Genomic DNA, 20,512 nt, shown 5'->3' with positions numbered 1-20,512 from the left:
ATGGCATTTAAGGCAGAATGTTGAAAGTTGTGGTCTAAAAATATTACCAAATTTAATTAAAATGAAAGCGAAACAAAGGGAAAGCTTAAATATAATTTTTTATTTTTTTTTACTGCATCAAAAGAACCACATTGCTATAATTAAATATTATTTTCAAGCCCATAGACCCTAATACAGAGCACTAAGAGCACCGATTATGCGGAATAAATGCTCATGGGCAGGCAGTAATCCTCGGTGGTTTGCATTCGCTGCAGTTAGTAGCCGCTGCCAATTAATGCGAAATCCCGTTGGATGAAATAGTCCAGCACACAATACTCGTGTTTCCTTAACGATTTCCGTGGCAATCGAACTGTGTCAGGCCCACCCACGGCTTGCCACCTGAGTCCACCACCACCAGGCCCATCCAACCGGATTGAAATATCAGCCTTTAAGCCAGCTTTTATGGCCCAGTGCTGAGTTATGCGTTGCCGCAATGCTCCAGCCACCTAACGGCATCGAGAACACCTCGCACTCCGGTGCGTATACGTAATCTGCTTATCTCTGCCGCCCCGTTTACTTGTCCCATCTCCTTGCATTCCCGGGTATCCCGGACCGAGCTGATTTAACTGAGCACTTAAGGTTGTTAAAGTTGTCAGGAGCACACGGACAAGTTGGTTTTGGTCAGCGCGGACTTGGGGGGATCCAGGGGATCGGTAATTGAGTTTTCCTATTAATATCGCACATACGCCATGCATAACACATGAAATGACTGCAAAGGGGCTTCCGTTCGTCCAGCACTAAAAATACAAAGAAGAAAGCTCTGCGGCTGACCGCCATTAGAGATGCATGGCGATGGTATGGATTAGTGGCGGAAAATTCAGGGGAAAACGGGGAAAAGCGACACATAAATTCAAGCACACATTCTAATTTGATGTCCAATCCAAACAGAGTCCGTGGTTAATAACGCCGCATCGCTCACATCCGACGACGAGGACGAGGGCGCCGATGACGAGGACAGCGCGGAGGGCAGTGCCGATCAGATGCTGGTCTTCTAAGCGAACCCACAGCTCCTCCAGCAGCTGGGGCAACCGATGGCGATAGCCGTGGGCCCTGGCGCATCATCCAATCAGCGAGCTAGCGTTATAACAGAAAATTAATATTATTATTATTATGATTGCAAACAAACCCGAGAAATGTGGAAGTAAAAGCAAACGCAGCAGCGAAAACCCAAAACCCAAAAACAGAAACATAAATGTGCAGTAGCCAAGTAAGCGTTTTTGAATAGAACTACGAATAGCAAACAGCAGAAGCAGCAAAACTCACTTACACTCACACACACATCACGCCATCAAGGATAACTAAAAGGAGCCAGCAGGACGAGAAAGGAGGGCAAAACTGTAGCATAGTTGAAGGCGCATCGCACGCAAATAGGCAAACCGCTGATGCCAGCAGTAGAGCAATAAAAAAAGAAAGAACGAGAGAGAAAACCACCACATACTCACCCATCCAAGGCTCAAGTTATTTTCCCCCTTTTTTCGGTCAATCAGCACAGCCCAGTCAGCCACGATTTTGCCTTTGTTATCAAACTGTTGTTTGCACGGATGGGTGACCTCAGTTATAGCCAATAATCCGTCTATTTTGGCCTTTTGCAGCTGTACTAGATCCTCTCATACACACGTCCTTCTCCGCTTTCGCGACACACAACACACGCTAAGAATTCCGCCCAAACAAAAAAATATATTAAAATTTATGTGATAAGTTTTTGAAATGAATGAGAGTACGGAGGAGGAAGGCAACTGTGCATCTGCTAGCTGCGAGTCCAGGGCCCTCAGGATCAAAGGATCGCCGAATCCTGGGATCTTACGAGCTGAGGATCCCAGTATCTTTAGATTCGAATGGTCGTAGGATCATAGGATCGTGGGATCGAAGGATCGTAGGATCATAGCATCTTACGCTCTTGGGAACGTAGAATCTTAGGATACATCGCTCTTACGATCGTAGGATCTCAGTATCTAATGATCGTAGGGTCGTAGTAGTTCAGAGCCGTGGAATGGAATCGGTGGGGACACAGGAACGTGTGGCCAAAACGAAAGTAGTTCGAGTGGGAATCGAGTGGTGGGCAAGTGGCCAACTCATAGTTGCATATGTACGAAACATAACCGCGTTCATTTAGTGTTACTTACCAGATATATAGTGAGAGATCCGGCGCTTGCAAGGCTTTGTCAACGTCGTTTGTATCCGCACCTGCCAGGGCAAAAGAAAACTCAGCACCTGCTTTTACGTAAACCGATTGTCCGTAACAAACACTCACTCTCCATTGAAGCACTCCAGGATCTTGGAGCTAAGATTAAAATTTCCACACACTCGTAGGACATACGACATTAACGTAAGGAAAGGACTCGGCAAGAGATTCGATAAATGGCAATTCGCTTATACATGCATATATAAATAAATATATAATATGTTTACCGTGTAAGTATATAAGAAGCATAATTAAGTGGCAGCAAATAGCAGATCGTCGAACCGTAGCTCATCCCAGTTATTTTTTTTAATTCCGCCCTTTGATATTTTCCAGATGTGAAAGAGTAAAAAAGTAAAATTGGAGTTTTAAACACACGTTTATGAGCGTGGAGGAAACACAAAAAAAAAAAAAAAATAACATTGAATGCTTGCAAAATGACGAAATTATATAGCCAATTGTAGTAAACAAAACCAATGCATATAACAAAACCTTTTAATTATAGCAAAAATTTATAACCAACAATGAACATTAATAACAATCATTTGCGATCAAGCGAAGAGTGGAGAAAAGTATCTGTTTTCGGCTGCATTTAAAGCAAAGAGCAAGAATAATAAAATATAACTGACTATGTACTACGATTACGATTGTATTTATGTATGTATTTATTAAAATGCGAAACTGCATTAATTCTAGGAAGCCATCACAGTTTAAACCCAATTTACAGACCTTTGGCACTACATCTTCCTTGGCAAAAATTATAATTTTTCTGCATTTCCTGTTAGGTTTTTTCTGCTCACAAATACCCATTGAATCATGGTCATGATACGTAATGAATTTTGAAAACTTTTACTTGATTCGATGCACAGGTTTTCGTTTCTATCAACTACGCGATTCGTTTATGTACGGAATGATGAAATCAATAAATATTATTTAATGCAATTCAAGTGTTCACTCTTTTCTTCTTCATCAATCAATTAGCAATCAGCAGGTAAAGGATTTACTTTAGTGTGGCTAACTACTTTTCTGTTCACATTAAACAAATTGTGGAAACTTGTGACATTTAAGCTCCGTAACAACGCAAAAGCGACAAGAATGCGAATGACTAACAATAAATTTACGAAGCTAATTTTATGCGCACACAAGCAGCAAAAAGCCAAACAAAAAGTTGGCTAAAAGCGAGAAACCAGAAGAACTCAACGAGGGCGACGCGCAACAGGCGCCCAAAACAATTATGGCACAGATTTAAATAAATTTCAGTTTGCCGGGGATGTCTCGATGGCTCTTTTCGCTCTTTTTGCTGGCGGGGGTCTAAATGGAGCACACCAGTTCACACGCTAGTTGCAAACGGACCCCACATCGCCACATAGCCATCCATACATCCATATAGCCATACGAGTATAGCGGTGTCAAGGGTGCTAAAAGCGGCGGCAACTTTGGCCCGCCGTACAAAACGGAAGTTCTCGGCGACAATTAGGCAACACACACCACATCTATTATATACGTCACATACTATATACTATAATGTGTGCCCCGGCAAAGTTGCACTCGCATTCTAAGTCAAGTCGGTTAGTCAGTCACTCAAAGTTCACTGCTGCACAGCGAGAAGAATTTTAAGTATGGAACTATTAGAAGCAAGTCTCGAAAAATCAAATTTATTTTATAACTAACGAGAAGGTAAAATTCCATTAAATTTGTATACTTTTATTGCTGTTGCGAACTAATTTTACTAATATTTTATACTTGTATTAGAAACTACTTTCAACGATTTTTTCTCTGTGTAATCAGTTTGCTTGTGTTTAGATATTTCACTAACTGGCTTCGGCTAAATATTTGGCTGCATCAACAATCCCGGCTGAGTCTGCGTCGGCTCATTTGCATAATTCTGTGAAGCAGACAATGCGACAAGTTGCACTTGCAACGCCTGGCTGCACGGCTCGAGCAGATGCATGCCCCTTGTGCGAGACGGAGACGGAATGGTCTGAACCAGGCCAAAAGGCTTTCATGTCAGCCATGGCTGCAGACGGTTTTGTTTGGCGGTTATGGGGTGCTCCATTGTTCCGGTTTCGTACTCCCACCCGGAACAGCCGTGACTTTTTGGCATTTTTAATTAGTGCTTTTGATATGTACGCTAGCTTTTGCCACTATTTTGTTGCATGCAGTTGGTAACTTTTATTTTTATGCGTCATTCAGGCGTCGTCACTTGTCGCCCCTGTTGTTGTTGTCGACACCATGGAAAACTACCCACTCGGTAGTTTATAGTTCAAGGTGAGCATACGTAATAGTTTTGTGGGACTGAGCTGGAACTGAGCTGGTAGTCCTTTGTGTGCGGTCATAGCGTTAAACATTTAAGCCAACCCCACTCGTCCTGCGACGATGTTGCTGCAACATTCTGGCTTCGTGTCGTGCCACTGAATGTTTCACATTATTTGACCCCTTTATTTTTTTTGGGTGGCACTGACCAAAGGTGCTGGAAGTGCCGGAAGGAGGGGGAGTGTCCTGCAGCTGCTTGCAACGGGCAATTATTGCGCAGTTATTGCATGTCGTGTGCAATGCCTATGAATTATTACGTATACGCAGTGTGTCCACGGCGAAAACGAAAGTTGGGGCGGGGCGGTATTCATGCTGCAGTTGCTCATAAATTCAATGAAATCGCTACAGTTTTTATTTGTAATGACATGGTAAGTTTACATCATTCTTTTTACTGATTAAGTGCATCGGTTTTAATTATTAAAGTAAAACAAGAGAGAACGCTATAGTCGAGTTCCCCGACTATCTGATACCCGTTACTCCGCTAGTGAAAGTGCGAAGGAAAGTCTTCAACACTGACAGTTTTTTGCGTTTTCTGGGCGTTAGAGTGGGCGTGGCAAAAAGTTGTTTGGCTAATCGATAGAAATTTACAAGACTGATCAAAAATGGCCGCACAGCTAAAATAAAATAAACATAGCTAACTATGTCTATACATACTTTTTCTTTTTTGTCATAACTTGGCCAAAAATGGCGGCACAGCTAAAATAAACATTGTTTTGTGCTGCTAATAAACTTTTTCGATTTTCAAAAAAAGAAAAATTTTTTTTAATTTTTCGTGCGGGGTGCGGGGTTTTGCGTGCGGAATGCGGGGTTTGAGGCCTTTTTCGTCATAACTTGGTTAAAAATGGCCGCACAGCTAAAATAAACACTGTTTTGTGCTGCTATTGATCCTGATCAAGAATATATGTATATACTTTATATGGTCGGAAACGCTTCCTTCTGCCTGTTACATACTTTTCAACGAATCTAGTATACTCTTTTACTCTACGAGTAACGGCTATAAATATTATTTTGTATTTTAAAAGCAGTTTTTTAAGTTAATTGCAAAGAAATAGTTTTAGATGTTTAAAATGTAATTTTGAAAGTGGAAAGGCTAGTGATAGCAAGTTCACAAGTACTGTAAATAGAAACAAACAAATGCCAAATTGAAACTAGAAGTGTGATAAGCTTATGAAAATAGCCCACCACATCCTGAACTATTTCACATATAGTAACCTAAAACCTCAAGCTTTGCCATTTTCGTCATCAAATTCGATGTTGTTCATTAAATTAGGTAATCGCATGTGCCCTTATGTCAACCATATCGCCGCTCAACCAAGACATTTCGGTAGCTGGGGTCGCAATCGAGATATAGAGCGCCACCGACCTTGGCCAACTTGCTGCACGTTGGGCTCCAAGTGGCAACCGCAAAGGTCACGCACATTTCGCCATTGCGAATCGCATGCTGCCAATGGAAACTGAATTGCGTACCTGGGGGCCCTTTGATGGCGCTCTAATTAAAGGCTACCTGCCACTAATTAGCGATAGACAATCGACGGGGGACAAACTCGGGCCATTGGTCGTAGCAACTTAGCCCAATAATGGGGGCCAATGGCATTGGATGGCCATTTGAAGCTGGTCGGAAGCAGCCTTTGAAAGGGAGGAAGGGAAAAACAAATGTTGTCAACGCCAAAACCACTGAACTGTTAAAAGTGCCATTGAATCCAACAACGATGCTGGGCGCAACTGTGCAAACAAACAAACTGTCGGAAAGACAGCAGCACACGGGCATGCATGGCTAGACACTCGGAGTCTGTTCGATAGATCCCACCTGAGCTGAGCTGAACTGAACTGGGCTGAACTGGGCTGAACTGAACCGTGCCCCCAGATGCGGCCCCACCCTGCCCCACTCTTAGGAACCCCCAGCCCTTTGCACGCGCTAAATAGTTTTGTTTATTGCACATTGAAACCGAGCCAGCGAGCAATTCGGTGGCTGCTCCGCGCGCGACACACTCCAGCGATCTAATCAGCAATCTCGACGACGACGACGACGTCGACCAGGCTGACATGGGATTTCTCATACGCTCGGTTAGCCGCGACGTCGACGCTCGATCGAATATTTTCCCAATGCACTGGCAGAAAAAGTGTGCTCAAATGATAATTAGCTCAAGTTAGTAGTACACTCAATGTGAAAAATATTACACAAATTCTAGAAACTACTTTTCTAAAACATACATATGTACATAGAAATGGCTTAAATTAACTTTGGAAGTATACATGTTTAAACATAAGGCAATATAAAAATGATAGTTTTAGGAACCTGTTAAAGTGCTATTTATATTTAATTTTGTAATGATATTGCTGCTAAACAGCTATACAAATATTGGATTATGTTCCTCTACATTTTGGTGTAATTTGTGTTGAATGTTATATATTATATCTGGGTAGTGTATTTTCCTCAGTGTAGCGCTGCGTCACTGCACATTCGTATCATTTACATACGCAGCATTTCGGAGCGAGACGCCGAGTACCTGGCGCTCTGGGGTCTCTGGCTTTGGGGATGGATCTCGGATCTCGGAGCTCGAATCTCGCGACTCGATGATCTCTCGCCTGGGAGCCCAGATCGAAGTCGGCTATTTGCAAGTGGAGAGTCGCGCGAGTCGGACGTGCAATCGCCGCATAGAATTTAAGTGTGATAAAAGTGAAGCGGATGAAACAAAGTGCATTTGGCTAATGGAAGTGGTGGCAAAAGTCAAAGCCACACGATATACTCGTACTCGTATTCAAAAACAAATAGATAAATAATGCATAAACAAGTGGGTTTGCAGTAATTAGCACAACGATGCTGCTGGCGGCCATCTGACCCACATTGGGAAATCGCTCTAATTTATATTTGATGTCAAGTGGTCAGTGAGCGTGGCAGGATAACACGATAACACGTAAACAGGATAACAGCATACTCCTGGCTCATTTGAATTTGCATACCATTGCGGGTATATGCAAATAGTTCGATCTGCAGGCGATTGAGTGGCCAGCAAAGCGTGCACGTGCCGAAAGTGTTGAACTGTGCCAAAAACCATAGCTACCAGCTAACGGGCAAAAAGCCACTGAATAAATGGCCCTTGTTCCTCTTGTTCGTGTAATGCGTCTACGAGTTTAGAGCGTGTTCTGGCCCGAGAATCAATTAAAATTTATTGCACGAGCATGCCAAACAATTCGCGGTTGCAGCCACAAAAACGCATCTGAAAAACAATGCCACTCCAATCATTTGTGACCGCCCCCCGGCTATGCAAATTAGCCATTGCAGCGATTTTGTTAATTTTCCACCTAAATGCAAGTGGTGAGTTCTCAGTTCGCAGTTCTCGTCGATTTGGCTAATATATGAAATCGAAAATTGGAAAACCCCTTGCACTTTTAGCCGCTTATACCCATGATGATGCCAATTCAGAGAGCGTTTTGAAGATGCACTCGCATTCGCACTCGCCATTTGCATTCAATAGCAAAGCCGGTAAATGGGGATTGAGAAGCAAAACCAAAACTGAATAGATCAATTTACAAGTCGCTTAGCTGCATGTGCATGTCAGCTGCTATTACACATTTATTTATTGGCAAACACCCTGAGAACGAGTTTCCTTAGGTTTAAGTGGGAATTTCACCCATTGGAGCCCTTAACCAAACAACCAACTTCTGGGAAAGCCGAAGTGGAGAAATTAATTACTAGATATTGTTTTACCTCTATAAATAATCACTTATTTCCTCATGTTACCAGTATTATATCTTAAAATCATGTAATAATAGTTCAGTATTTCAATTGTAAATTCAGCCTTCTAAATAGTTATTAATAGTATAAATTCCAATTGGCAATCTCAGACATTCCTTAACCCCCACTTAAGGGTTAATCCCGCTGATGCTTGATTGATTTTCTCATTGCTCAGCTATGCATAAAAATATCAAATTAATTGATGAGCACAAGCTCAGCTACCAGGCATACCCATCGAATGGTAATCAATAGGCGATCCCCATTATGAGTGCTCGGCAATTTGAAAAATGCTTTGGTTCCCAGTCATGCGCATCCCATTCATGGCACATTCCGTTCTGCCCCCCAGTTGCGCTGCTGCTCAAGTGTCCGCTGCACCAGTTGCAGCTGCAGAAGATCGTCGGATTCCGGCCACCGCTGGAGTATCTGAGCGAGGGCAATCGCATCTACGGCCCGGAAATGGTGGCCAACTTCAAGGATCACAACCGCGACCAGGAGCTTCCGGTCAGCCAGGTGTGCTGGCGCATCTGCAACGAGGATCCCGACTGCATTGCCTATGTGCATCTGCTGGACACGGACGAGTGCCATGGCTACTCGTACTTCGAGCGAACTGCGCGTTATCTGGCCATTTCGGGTGAACTGCCTCTGGTGGCCGACGGCGAGGCCGTGTTCTACGAAAAGACCTGCCTCCGCGGTGAGTAATCCCCCAACAGTCAACAGTCAACAATCGGAAGTGGCCGTGATCCGCCCCTAATCCATTCCGACCTTGCAGTTCCCGATGCGTGCCGTGGGCGTCTCTGGGCACTGACCAAAATCCCCGGCAGCACGCTGGTCTTCCACGGCAAGAAGACCATTCCGACGCTGGTCACGCGGCGTGAGTGCGCCGAGCGCTGCTTCTTCGAAAGCCAATTCAGATGCCTCTCCGCCTCCTTTGCGCCCTCCTATCGGAACAATCGTGAGCGGTAATTGACTGTTTGCTGTTAGCTGTTAGCTGTTTGGTTGTTCGTTGTTGGCGGTTGACGGTTGTCAGTGGTTGGTTGTTGTAGTTGCTTGTTGCCCGGACAAGTTAATAGCCTTTGTTGTGCATTTTTAATGCATGGCCGAGGCTTTGCGCCGGATTATGACATCACTCGAGGGTGGTGATGGGATAGGTTAGGACTGTTCAATCATTTCAGAGGGCTTACAATACAAGTCCGAATTTAGTAATTTACAGCCTAGTTCTATGTTTTTATCATTAAACTTCGTAGAAACGAAACTATGCTCTTTTCGAAATAAATAACGACAGAATTCAAAAATATCACAAAATTAAATATCCGAATTTCATAACAATAAGATGAGTCTATTAATATATTAGATGTTATATGTACCCTTTGTATGTATAGCATTGAAAAGTGAGATCATCCGCAATTAACAATATATTTTTTTGAAATTTTAATATATCAGGTTCTTTTGAATTACCCCAAACTGGAGTATTATCAATTCTGACTGGGCCACATTAGTCACGTAACATATCCCTTCATAACCTTTAACCCTTGTTCGCAGCTTCCGTGGCGATGCGGGTCCTGGCCAGCGTCCGTCTCCCCGCCTCGGCAGGTGCATGCTGAGCGACAGGGACAAGACCGTCCAGCCGGACGCCTTCCGCGCTGCTCCGTACGACGAGGAGTACATGGAGAACCAGTGCCACGAGCGGGCCGTCGAAAGTGACAACTGTTCCTATGAGCTGTACGCCAACAGCAGCTTCATCTATGCGGAGGCCAGGTATTTGGGCCTCTCCCAGAAAGAGGTGTGTCCGCCGCGCTTCGGATGTCGCGCATTATGATTGTAATCGAAATGGATGGGGTGGTCGGATGAGTGATTGATGACTTCTACATTCGTGTTGCAGTGTCAGGCGCTGTGCTCCCACGAGGCGAAGTTCTACTGCCAGGGTGTCTCCTTCTACTATGTGAACCAGCTCTCGCTGTCCGAGTGTCTCCTCCACTCGGAGGACATTGTGTCCCTGGGTCCTCGAAGTCTGAAGCTCCGCGAAAACTCGGTCTACATGAGGAGGGTGAAGTGCCTGGATGGTAAGAGCTCCTGGAAATGTGGTATAACCAATCTTAATCGTTTTCCTATCCCGCAGTCCGTGTGTTTTGCACCCGGGATGAAATGTCCATCAAGTACAATCCCAAGGATTGGTTCGCCGGCAAGATCTATGCCAGCATGCACTCCAAGGACTGCCTGGCCAGGGGATCCGGCAACGGGAGTGTCCTGCTGACGCTCCAGATCGGCAGCGAGGTAAAGGAGAACCGATGTGGCATCCTGCGCGCCTATGAAATGACGCAGGAATACCAAAGGTAAGGTTCAGTCTATTTTAATACCACTTTCCTTTCATTATATCTCTTAAATTGTCTAGAACGTTCATATCTGCCCTGGTGGTCATCCAAAACAATCCCAATGTGCAGACCCAGGGCGACCGGCTCATCAAGGTGGGCTGTATACAGAGCAATGCCACCACATCGCTGGGCGTTTCGGTGCGGGACAGCAGTGTGGATGCCTCAGAGCCTGTGCCCAGTGCCATTGCACTGGAGTCCTCCTTGGAGTACGCAGAACAGTGAGTTTATTCTTGACTCTAATCCTTTAAAATCTATTTACCACCTCATTCGATACCCGCAGCATGTTCCCACACGAGGGTGTGGTGCACTACAACAGCAGCACTGGACCCCATCCGCATCCCAGCATCTCACTGCAGATTGTGGATCTGTCGCAACAGCACGAGACCAACGATGTGCAGATTGGACAGAACCTGGAACTCCAGATTGTGGCCGAGTATAGTGCGCAGCAGTTGGCAGAGCACATGGAGTTGCAGCTGGCACCACTACCGGACTTTCGTGCCACCTCGCTGGTGGCCAAGACAGCGGACAATGAGAACTACGTGCTGCTGATCGATGAGCGCGGCTGTCCCACGGATGCCAGTGTGTTTCCCGCTTTGGAAAGGGTGCACACGGCCACCAGGAGCATGCTGCGCGCTCGCTTCCATGCCTTCAAGTTCTCGGGCACAGCCAACGTAAGCTTCGATGTGAAGATCCGCTTCTGCGTGGAGCGCTGCTCGCCCAGCAACTGTGTCAGTACATCCTGGCAGCGGAGAAGACGGCAGGCTGAGCATCCAGATCGCAGACCGGAAGACCTACGAGTTCAGAACCCTGTGTACATCTCCAAGGTAGTGGATGTTGCTCCACAACAAGACAAGAGTAACTACACCCGAGCGCAGGAGGAACTACCCCTCAACTACAACATTCGTGTGCACGGTCCGGACCAAAGTAACGCCAACAGTTATCTGTACGGCGAGCGGGGAGTGCTACTCATTGCTGGCATAGACGACCCGCTGCACCTAGATAACGTTTGCATAAACCAGAGCCTGCTGATTGCACTGTTCATCTTTTGGCTCATCTGTCAAGTTGCCCTGCTCTTTGGCTGCGGCATGGTGCTGCAGCGCTACCGCCGGCTGGCCAAGCTCGAGGATGAGCGCCGCAGGCTGCACGAAGAGTACCTGGAGGCGAGAAGAGTCCACTGGGCGGACCAAGGCGGATACACACTCTAATTGTCGGCTGGAACGCAATGCGTACAAAATGCATATTAATTTAATAAAACATAATTCTATTCAAATCTTACAAACGATTGCAAACGAGGAAGAGTTCAGGAGTTCTTCTTGGGATGGTAGTGCTCCCACTTGCGATGGTTTAGCGAGTTGAAATCCGGGCAGTGGTGAGCGATTTTGCGCAAGTAGTCGGACAGCTTAAGTAGCTCAGTGTCCGTGCCGCGGTTGAGATGGGCCTGGCGGAATGGGCGGATCTTTAGGCCGGACTTGGGATTCATCAGGAAGTTGCGACGTATGTCATCAAACATGATGGTGTTGCTGGAGCTATATTGCTTGTACAGGGCCCAGATCACACCAAGCGGCTTCACATCCACCACACCGCGCTCCGGCACATGAACTGAGATCATGGCGGTGGAGTCCAAGTAGAACATCACCTTGTAGTTCTCGTTACTGGCCACGCCCAGCAGGCGCATCTTCTCCTCGATCCAGCGCATGCTGGTGGCGGACCAGATGACGATGTCGTAATCCTCGTAGGCGGAAGCCAGAAACTCGTGCAGATACGGACGCATTAGCTCCGTGCCCGTTTCAGCCGGCGAGCGGTGATCGAATAGGGTATAGTCAATGTCCAGGACAAGCAGCTTCTTGCCCTCACGCGGCGGTGCTAGTTCCTTGATCTTGTAGTCTCGCACACGACGCTGCACCTTGGCCAAATATACGGAGGAGTGCTCTACGGATTCCTCGCGTTCATCGGCATCGTCGAAGTCATCGACCACCTCGCCAATATCATCCGGCAGGCTGCAGGCATCCTCAATGTCCGCCTCCGTGGAGCCCACCATCATAAGCTTGAAGTTGGGCTTCAGCTCCAAGGCGCTGATCTTCACATTGTCGGCTGCTGTCTTTCCTGCAAGTCATTGGATCTTACAACTGAAATTTTCCGAACCTACGATTTACTCACCTTTGTACTTTAGGTTAAGCAGCTTCTGGCGCTCAGGACGCACCTGTGTCTTGCGGAATATCTCGTGGCGCAGCACTTCCACGGTGTCCTGGTCGGTGAGGTCCACCGGGTACTCCTTACCACTCCATTTAACAATCACGACCACTTCCTTCACCTCCATTTTTGTGCCCAGTTGATGCTTATTCCGCTATAGATCTATCACACCATCAATGGTATGGCAAGCTACTTGGACTGTATCCAGTTAGTGGTTTACAATAATGCACCTAAAAACTATCAACTTATTTTTTAGACGACCATATAAACAGATTCACCAGTCGAGCTGTCAGAAATCGATAGCTACTATCGATTGAGATGACCGGCGTATTCGATTGCTTTCGGTTTACAACAAAAGCATCAAGAAGAGTTATTTTTTTTTTATTACGTTTTCCCAGGTTTATTTATAAACAACTTAAAAGTTTCAAATGAAAATATATCTTGCAAGTAATTAAATACATGCGGACATGAGGAATGTCCCCAATTTACCAATAAGCGATTGTTCCGCCACTCCATTGGCCACACTGGCCACCAGCTGAAAACAAAAAAACCGATCGTACAGCACAAATTTAGCTCGAAAATGGACTAAACAAAGACAGCGATCCGGAATCCGAGCGGAAACAGAGTCTGCATGAACTATCTAACGATCCTGCTGTGCAACCGAAAACCGACGATGCTCTCGCGCCGGAACAAGGAGAAGTCCCAGCACAAGGAGGGCGTGGTGGGGAAGTACATGAAGAAGGACACCCCACCGGAGATTCCGGTGATCAATGTGTGGACGAGCGATCAGCGTGCCAAGAAGAAGTCGCTGCAGCGCTGTGCCAGCACCTCGCCCAGCTGTGAGTTCCATCCGCGCAGCTCGAGCACCAGTCGGAACACCTACTCCTGCACGGACTCCCAGCCGGACTACTATCATGCGCGACGGGCCCAGAGCCAGATGCCCCTGCAACAGCACTCCCACTCGCATCCCCACTCCCTGCCCCATCCCGCCCATCCGCATGTGCGCAGTCATCCACCCCTGCCGCCCCACCAGTTCCGGGCCAGCAGTAACCAGTTGAGTCAGAGCAGCAGCAACTACGTGAACATCGAGCAGATCGAGAGGATGCGTCGGCAGCAATCGTCGCCTTTGCTGCAGACCACATCATCACCGGCGCCGGGAGCCGGTGCGTTCCAGCGCAGCTACTCCACCACCCAGCGGCAGCATCATCCACATCTGGGTGGTGAGAGCTACGATGCAGATCAGGGCCTGCTCAGCGCCTCCTACGCCAACATGCTGCAACTGCCACAGCGGCCGCACTCGCCCGCCCACTACGCCGTCCCGCCACAGCAGCAGCATCCTCAGCTCCACCAGCAGCACGCCTCAACGCCGTTTGGCTCCACCCTGCGATTTGATCGTGCTGCCATGTCCATCAGGGAGCGACAGCCCAGGTACCAGCCCACTAGGTAAACTGCCTTTGGTTATTACTAAATTCGAATAGATAGCGCTCGATTGATAAAGGGGCCATTGATAATAGAGCAGCGCTTGATCAGCAGAAAGAGAAAGTGAGGAGGCTTAGGAGGTATAAACTAGAATTTGTATAGTACTTGTACGAGTCAAAGAGCGCTGACAGTCCATTCAATTTATATTATTATCACTTTTAAACAATGACCAAGCACAATTTGTTATTTTCGGAAATTTTATTATTCAAAGATTTTTTTAAAGATCATAGATGGGAAATGCACTAAGCTAAATTTATTTTAGATACGAAAAACACTATATATACACAACTGTTTTTTTCTTGTCTTACCATCATAAGTTTTATATGATGGTATATGTATATAAAAACCCTTTTTAAGTACATTTTCTTCTCTTTATCCACAGCTCTCCAATGCAGCAACAACAACAGCAGCAGCAACTGCAGCACACGCAACTGGCACCTCACCTGGGCGGCAGCTACTCCAGCGATTCGTACCCGATCTACGAGAATCCGTACCGTGTCAACTCGATGCGCGCCACTCAGTCGCAGCGATCGGAGTCGCCCATATACAGCAACACGACGGCCTCGTCGGCCACGCTGGCCGTGGTTCCGCAGCATCACCATCAGGGTCACCTGACGGTGCCATCTGGAAGCGGGGGTGGATCCCTGAGCGGCAGCGGTCGTGGCGGTAGCTCTGGCAGTGTTCGCGGCGCCTCTACCTCAGTGCAATCTCTGTACGCCCCACCACGAACTCCGCCCAGTGTCGTTGGCGGAGCGGGAGGCAGTGCCAATGGATCACTGCAGAAGGTACCATCACAGCAGTCGCTCACAGAGCCCGAAGAGCTGCCACTGCCGCCCGGTTGGGCCACTCAGTACACGCTCCATGGCCGAAAATACTACATCGATCACAATGCGCATACCACGCACTGGAATCATCCACTGGAGCGGGAGGGTCTGCCGGTGGGCTGGCGGCGGGTGGTGTCTAAAATGCACGGCACCTACTACGAGAACCAGTATACCGGGCAGTGCCAGCGTCAGCATCCGTGTTTGACATCCTACTACGTGTATACGACGTCCGCGGAGCCTCCGAAAGCGATTCGACCAGAGGCGTCGCTTTATGCTCCACCCACGCACACTCACAATGCTCTGGTGCCGGCAAATCCCTATCTGCTCGAGGAGATCCCCAAGTGGCTGGCCGTCTACTCCGAGGCGGACTCCTCCAAGGACCACCTGCTGCAGTTCAACATGTTCAGCCTGCCGGAACTGGAGGGTTTCGACAGCATGCTGGTGCGGCTTTTCAAGCAGGAACTGGGCACCATCGTGGGATTCTACGAGCGCTACCGGTAAGTGAACAGCCACATTTCTCTGCGTTTTCCGCTCCGAAAAGCCACTACTCTCTTGTTACGCATTTCAGTCGCGCTTTGATACTCGAGAAGAATCGACGTGCCGGCCAGAACCAGAACCAGAACCAAAACCAGTGACCAGGTGACGACTGATTCAGACCACATACTCGCCAGCAGCTATATACATCATAGTGTCCTGTAATCGACCTTTAACTTATTTAACCATCGACTCATCGCGAAATCAGTGCCTTAGACAAGACCAGACGAGAAGGTGCCAAGCAGATCCATGACATGATTCAAGTGCCTTGATTAAGCGTAGATGTGCTACGCTCTATATACCCTTTATGTGATTTGAGCTTGGCGTTTGTTTGTAAAATGTGCAAATTAAACTGGTTTACTGATCATCTTACCTGCCTAGCGCAATTGTAATCGACGTGCAACGTGAACCCCCACAGGTATTTCACTTGGAGTCCAACTCATCGCCGGATGTTTCGGAAAAATTCAGCCCCAGAAGTGCAAATAAAGAGCGGCAGTTGGTGGCCAAGTCTTACTTGACATGGCTTGGCACATATTTCCGAGTTCCATGCCAAGTTTTCGATTCGCTTGCAAAATTATGCATTGGGCACAAGTGGATCGTGGCCGATTCTGCATCGGCAAAAACCAAAAGAGCTCCAATAGAAAGTGAATCTTGTGTTTGTTTTCGTTTGGCTACGCTTATTTTTAGTCGCCCATGGAACGCTCGTCTACCATTTAGTTGAACTTGATAATTCAGAGTCGTCGCCCCTTATCGAATGCTAATAAAACTTTACTCTTTCTGCAGGTCCCTCAAAAAAAACAAAGCAGTTTCTACTGCTGATAAGAAGCTTTTCAATTCTGGTTTGGAATGCTCTTTTAGGCTGCAAATTCAGCTTGCATTAATCGAATGATTCAGCTTATGGCTATAGTTTCATATCTTTTGTTTCTTGTAAGGACTATGACTCGCTAAATTCATTGACTAATATTATATACTTCCATGTTTGGTATGACTACTGTTTACTCTCAAACTGTGAGATGCAAGTTCGCTTATCCCACAGATACATTTTAATTGATCTAAAAATATCATAAATATGTAATTAATATTTTTAAATTGTATTTTAATGTGTTTTCATTCGACAACCTGTCGAAACACTTGGCTGTTCCCGACTGAAGTGCCCACCTTTTCGGCTGATGGGTTCTCAAGTGCAAAAATAAAGTATAATGAGTCCCAAGAAGCAGCGGCGGTCCGCTCTCGCTCCACTTGTTGTTGTTGCTAACGTTGGGGCGTCGCTGCCGCTGCCGCTGCCAAAGTCAACGACGACGTCGACTCCACCGCTCCAATATTTAAACGGATCCATCGGATCGCGCACTCAGTTGCTGGAGAGTCGCCATCGCCATCATAGCATTCCACTTGTAGCCATTGGCAGTCGCCTAATCGCCAGTTGGACACATTGTTTAACTTCATTCTTTTTACGTGAGTGATGTGTTGGGTGGCGATTATGCATGTAGCTTCGCAAACAGACTGTTCTAATCCGGAATCCGTGTATCTTTATCTTAATCCAAATCGGGCGGTTTGTACAGATGTTTTGCGCTGGCCGCTGGCTGAAACCTCTGTTTTCCCAAACGCCAGTGAAAGTTCTAATCCGGCTCAAACAGCCGCATAACAATAGTATCTCGTGCGTGGAATCATGAATGAATGAGTGTCTCTGGAACAACGGGCTTTTCGAAACCCATTTTTATCACTGAAAGTGTTTTCTGAAAATAACTTTGCTATCTAAACTATCTGAGTTACTAAATATTTTAAAAGTGTAGTAGTGAAACCCATAGTATATCAACCTTTCATCTTAAAATAGTTGAATGATATTAAAAGTTATGATTTTTGAACTTTAAATAGACCTGGTAATTTACCACACTTATTAGATCGGTTGGTGACTGATTTATATAGAACCAAGTTCACCGGCGGATCGTGACTTGCGATTACAATGCGCGCAGTGCATTGCCCAATCTACTGATTATCTGCAACTTGTGGCAGACTGCCGCAATAATTCGAATTGAACCGCTTGACACTATCAGCTCCATTGATTGTGATAAGCCCGTTTCTCACGCGGTGTTTTACACTTCTTTGCAATCGCCAAGTCACGGCCCTCCCCCCATTAAAGCCCCCTTGCCATATAAATATGTAGTATAAATAGTCGGGAATCTTTTGGTTTTACAATCGGCCGACAAAGCCGTGTATATTTCCTGCTACGTCCAATAGCCCATATAAAGTGGGGGCTGCTCAATCGTGTGCCGTGCGAAAGTGTGCTCCAATTGCAAAGTTGTAACATTGAGCGACATTTGGTGAAGGTTGCCGACTTTTATCTCGACAACAAAACACACGAATTCCAATTCCAGATGAAGCGAGCGTGTGCGTAGATTGCACTGAAAGCTTTTCAGAACAAATTGCTTATCGAAAAATGTATATTTGTATAATGTATTATATCATTTTAATTTGGGCCCCTTTAACATATTATTATATGGGGCATCGATGGGCCATCGAATCGAAGTATACAACAAGGTGGCAGGAGCTGCATTCCAGACCCAGACCCAGACTCCCTAGTTATCAATTTCACCCGTCAATTGGTCAATTGAAGTAATTCACAATTAAATCAATACCATGTAGGGCTTCATTGAAGAAGATGCCAGCAGGACTGGCAACTCATGCATGAATAACCAGACATCCCACGAAACCAGAATGGACCTCACTTTGCTGCTTCTCCTGGCCACAGGTGAGCCTACCATTGCCCAACGCCCCAGCGTTCCAGAAATGCGGTTTGCTAATGAGGGAGTTTCTCCTGTCCACAGTTGCCCTGGGAAATGCCCAAACCAGTCTGCTCACCGTCGATTCCCATGACATCACTGTTCTGCTGAACACCAGCGAGACTTTTGTGGTGTTCGCCAAGTGAGTGGCAATTGCTGGGAAATCCGAGCGATATGGCGTCATAACCGATGTTTTTATTACAGCGGATTGCTGGCCAGTGACGTTCCAGTTACGCTGGGAACGGATTCGGAGGATTACTTGCTCATCGATCCCGCGTCTTTCGTGTATCCAGCGGGCAGTACGGGGAATCAGTCGGTGGTGATAACTGGTCTTAGAGCCGGCAATGTCAAAGTGGTCGCCGATAGCGATGATGCCCACAAAGAAATGTGAGTAATTTCTCGGACTTCAGTTCTTCGGAAACTGCAAAAAAAAATTGATTTACTCCAGTGTAAAGGATGTGTTTGTTCGCGTGACTGTGGCCAAATCGAGAGCTTTGATATACACCTCCATCATCTTCGGCTGGATTTACTTTGTGGCCTGGTCGGTGTCCTTCTATCCGCAGATCTGGAGCAACTATCGCCGCAAGTCCGTCGAGGGCCTGAACTTTGACTTCCTGGCCCTCAACATAGTGGGCTTCACCCTGTACAGCATGTTCAACTGCGGCCTCTACTTCATCGAGGATCTGCAGAGCGAGTACGAGCAGCGATATCCGCTGGGCGTGAATCCTGTGATGCTCAACGATGTGGTGTTCTCATTGCACGCCATGTTTGCCACCTGCATTACGATCCTGCAGTGCTTTTTCTATCAGGTATTCATATTGCCAATTTTTCCAACTTTCAATGGCCTTATCAGCACAGTGACAACAGTTGCTGAATTGAACACTAATTGCCATCAATCAAAATACCAATTAATTTGAGTCACAGTGGATACTTTTGATATGAAGCGCAGATAACATCTATCATATAGTTTTTGATTTTTAATTATGGCGTATAAACATTTATATTTCCTTTAACTAATGCAGAGGGCACAGCAAAGGGTGTCGTTCATTGCCTACGGAATCCTGGCCATCTTCGCCGTGGTCGTCGTCGTGTCCGCCGGTTTGGCCGGAGGCTCCGTCATCCACTGGCTGGACTTTCTCTACTACTGCAGCTACGTGAAGCTGACCATCACCATCATCAAGTATGTGCCGCAGGCTCTGATGAACTATCGCCGCAAGAGCACCTCCGGCTGGAGCATTGGTAACATCCTGCTGGATTTCACGGGAGGAACTCTGAGCATGCTGCAGATGATCCTGAATGCTCATAATTACGGTAGGAGATGACCCATTATTGCTGACTGAGTCTCGAATGAAATTGATTCTTGCTTCCAGATGACTGGGTGTCCCTCTTCGGGGATCCCACCAAGTTCGGACTGGGTCTGTTCTCTGTGCTCTTCGATATTTTCTTCATGCTGCAGCACTACGTGTTTTATAGGTAATTAAACCATTCTTTGTAGATAAAACTCAATCTAAACTTGCATCTCCACTGTACACTTATCATTACTGTGCTGTTTTCCATGTATCCACAGGCATTCGAGGGAATCATCGAGCTCTGACCTCACCACTGTGACGGAGGTTCAAAATCGATCAAATGAGTCGCCGAGCGAAGTGACGACTGAGAAATATTAGAGCTGCATTATCATATGTCTGCTGTAGAGAAAGACTTTTGTGCCAGTAGCGCTTCTTGTACATTCTTAGAACTGTAAATATATATATATATATCTGTACGCCATAGCTGCCTAAGCATTGTATAATTCAAGTGTTTTAATTTAAATATGCTAGTTTGGCTTAGATTGGAATTTAAACAGCAAATAAAACTTAAATTATTACTCATTTTAGAAGCCGCAAATCTTACGGTATTTTGGTCGACCATTCAAAGGGCTATGCTGTGAAACCAATTTCTTGTTTGTGGCATGTAATTTTCAAACTAATAAACAGATTAAAGTATTGAACAACTTTCGAACCAGAAATTCAAACTTGCCGCATTATGGGCATCACTGTTCGTTCGCAGCATAGTCTCAATCGATAGCTCAT

At 46.2% G+C, this 20,512-nt stretch overlaps 5 protein-coding genes across 8 annotated transcripts in view; 4 read left to right on the top strand and 1 right to left on the bottom strand.

Annotated features, from left to right (window-relative positions):
- Positions 1 to 3,160, top strand: part of LOC120454501 (proteoglycan Cow) — a 44,812-nt gene extending 41,652 nt beyond the window's left edge. For both annotated transcript variants that reach the window (XM_039639854.2, XM_039639853.2), the window contains exon 11: positions 928 to 3,160. In XM_039639854.2, the coding sequence (XP_039495788.1) occupies positions 928 to 1,034 (107 nt within the window). In that variant the 3' untranslated portion in view covers positions 1,035 to 3,160. The remainder of the gene's footprint in view (positions 1 to 927) is intronic.
- A 3,981-nt stretch (positions 3,161 to 7,141) lies between these two features.
- LOC120451006 lies at positions 7,142 to 11,906 on the top strand. 2 transcript variants are annotated; one of them, XM_039634320.2, is made up of 9 exons: positions 7,142 to 7,847; positions 7,926 to 8,015; positions 8,614 to 8,958; positions 9,037 to 9,226; positions 9,807 to 10,047; positions 10,147 to 10,327; positions 10,384 to 10,597; positions 10,657 to 10,854; positions 10,917 to 11,906. In XM_039634320.2, exons 1-9 carry the CDS (start codon positions 7,760 to 7,762, stop codon positions 11,839 to 11,841), a joined length of 2,472 nt encoding a protein of 823 aa, XP_039490254.1. In that variant the 5' UTR covers positions 7,142 to 7,759; the 3' UTR covers positions 11,842 to 11,906. The 2 variants fall into 2 exon arrangements, with proteins under 2 accessions (XP_039490254.1, XP_039490255.1); XM_039634321.2 differs by lacking the exon at positions 7,926 to 8,015 and having other exon boundaries at positions 7,143 to 7,847.
- LOC120451009 (ubiquitin-like domain-containing CTD phosphatase 1) lies at positions 11,842 to 13,128 on the bottom strand. Its single transcript, XM_039634325.1, has 2 exons — positions 12,794 to 13,128; positions 11,842 to 12,739 (listed from the first exon to the last, which is right to left on the bottom strand). The coding sequence occupies exons 1-2, from the start codon at positions 12,951 to 12,953 to the stop codon at positions 11,937 to 11,939; spliced, it is 963 nt and encodes a 320-aa protein (XP_039490259.1). The 5' UTR covers positions 12,954 to 13,128; the 3' UTR covers positions 11,842 to 11,936.
- A 136-nt stretch (positions 13,129 to 13,264) lies between these two features.
- On the top strand, positions 13,265 to 16,035 carry LOC120451007 (scaffold protein salvador). Of its 2 annotated transcripts, none has more exons than XM_039634323.1 (3): positions 13,265 to 14,254; positions 14,688 to 15,626; positions 15,698 to 16,035. In XM_039634323.1, exons 1-3 carry the CDS (start codon positions 13,458 to 13,460, stop codon positions 15,762 to 15,764), a joined length of 1,803 nt encoding a protein of 600 aa, XP_039490257.1. In that variant the 5' UTR covers positions 13,265 to 13,457; the 3' UTR covers positions 15,765 to 16,035. The 2 variants fall into 2 exon arrangements, with proteins under 2 accessions (XP_039490257.1, XP_039490256.1); XM_039634322.1 differs by having other exon boundaries at positions 13,265 to 14,269.
- A 2,274-nt stretch (positions 16,036 to 18,309) lies between these two features.
- LOC120451008 (cystinosin homolog) lies at positions 18,310 to 20,292 on the top strand. Its single transcript, XM_039634324.2, has 7 exons — positions 18,310 to 18,409; positions 18,486 to 18,582; positions 18,645 to 18,827; positions 18,889 to 19,249; positions 19,463 to 19,751; positions 19,811 to 19,913; positions 20,008 to 20,292. Exons 1-7 carry the CDS (start codon positions 18,346 to 18,348, stop codon positions 20,105 to 20,107), a joined length of 1,197 nt encoding a protein of 398 aa, XP_039490258.1. The 5' UTR covers positions 18,310 to 18,345; the 3' UTR covers positions 20,108 to 20,292.
- The last annotated feature ends 220 nt before the right edge of the window (positions 20,293 to 20,512 follow it).

Source organism: Drosophila santomea, chromosome 3R (genome assembly GCF_016746245.2).
Source record: "Drosophila santomea strain STO CAGO 1482 chromosome 3R, Prin_Dsan_1.1, whole genome shotgun sequence".
NCBI classification, from domain to species: Eukaryota; Metazoa; Arthropoda; class Insecta; order Diptera; family Drosophilidae; genus Drosophila; species Drosophila santomea.
The sequence above is the reverse complement of the archived record's forward strand: the minus strand, read 5'-3'. Positions and strand labels throughout refer to the sequence as shown.

What these genes read in the sequence shown, in the direction of transcription:
- LOC120451007 (XM_039634322.1), top strand. Translation starts at nt 13,458, where the DNA reads ATGAACTATCTAACGATCCTGCTGTGCAACCGAAAACCGACGATGCTC. An exon ending in CCCAGGTACCAGCCCACTAG is followed by an intron (nt 14,270 to 14,687) that starts GTAAACTGCCTT and finishes CTTTATCCACAG; the next exon opens with CTCTCCAATGCAGCAACAAC. An exon ending in GGATTCTACGAGCGCTACCG is followed by an intron (nt 15,627 to 15,697) that starts GTAAGTGAACAG and finishes TACGCATTTCAG; the next exon opens with TCGCGCTTTGATACTCGAGA.
- LOC120451006 (XM_039634320.2), top strand. Translation starts at nt 7,760, where the DNA reads ATGCCACTCCAATCATTTGTGACCGCCCCCCGGCTATGCAAATTAGCC. An exon ending in ATGACGCAGGAATACCAAAG is followed by an intron (nt 10,598 to 10,656) that starts GTAAGGTTCAGT and finishes TAAATTGTCTAG; the next exon opens with AACGTTCATATCTGCCCTGG. An exon ending in TCCTTGGAGTACGCAGAACA is followed by an intron (nt 10,855 to 10,916) that starts GTGAGTTTATTC and finishes CGATACCCGCAG; the next exon opens with CATGTTCCCACACGAGGGTG.
- LOC120451008 (XM_039634324.2), top strand. Translation starts at nt 18,346, where the DNA reads ATGAATAACCAGACATCCCACGAAACCAGAATGGACCTCACTTTGCTG. An exon ending in GATGATGCCCACAAAGAAAT is followed by an intron (nt 18,828 to 18,888) that starts GTGAGTAATTTC and finishes GATTTACTCCAG; the next exon opens with TGTAAAGGATGTGTTTGTTC. An exon ending in CAGCACTACGTGTTTTATAG is followed by an intron (nt 19,914 to 20,007) that starts GTAATTAAACCA and finishes ATGTATCCACAG; the next exon opens with GCATTCGAGGGAATCATCGA.
- LOC120451009 (XM_039634325.1), bottom strand. Translation starts at nt 12,953, where the DNA reads ATGGAGGTGAAGGAAGTGGTCGTGATTGTTAAATGGAGTGGTAAGGAG. An exon ending in GCTTAACCTAAAGTACAAAG is followed by an intron (nt 12,740 to 12,793) that starts GTGAGTAAATCG and finishes AATGACTTGCAG; the next exon opens with GAAAGACAGCAGCCGACAAT.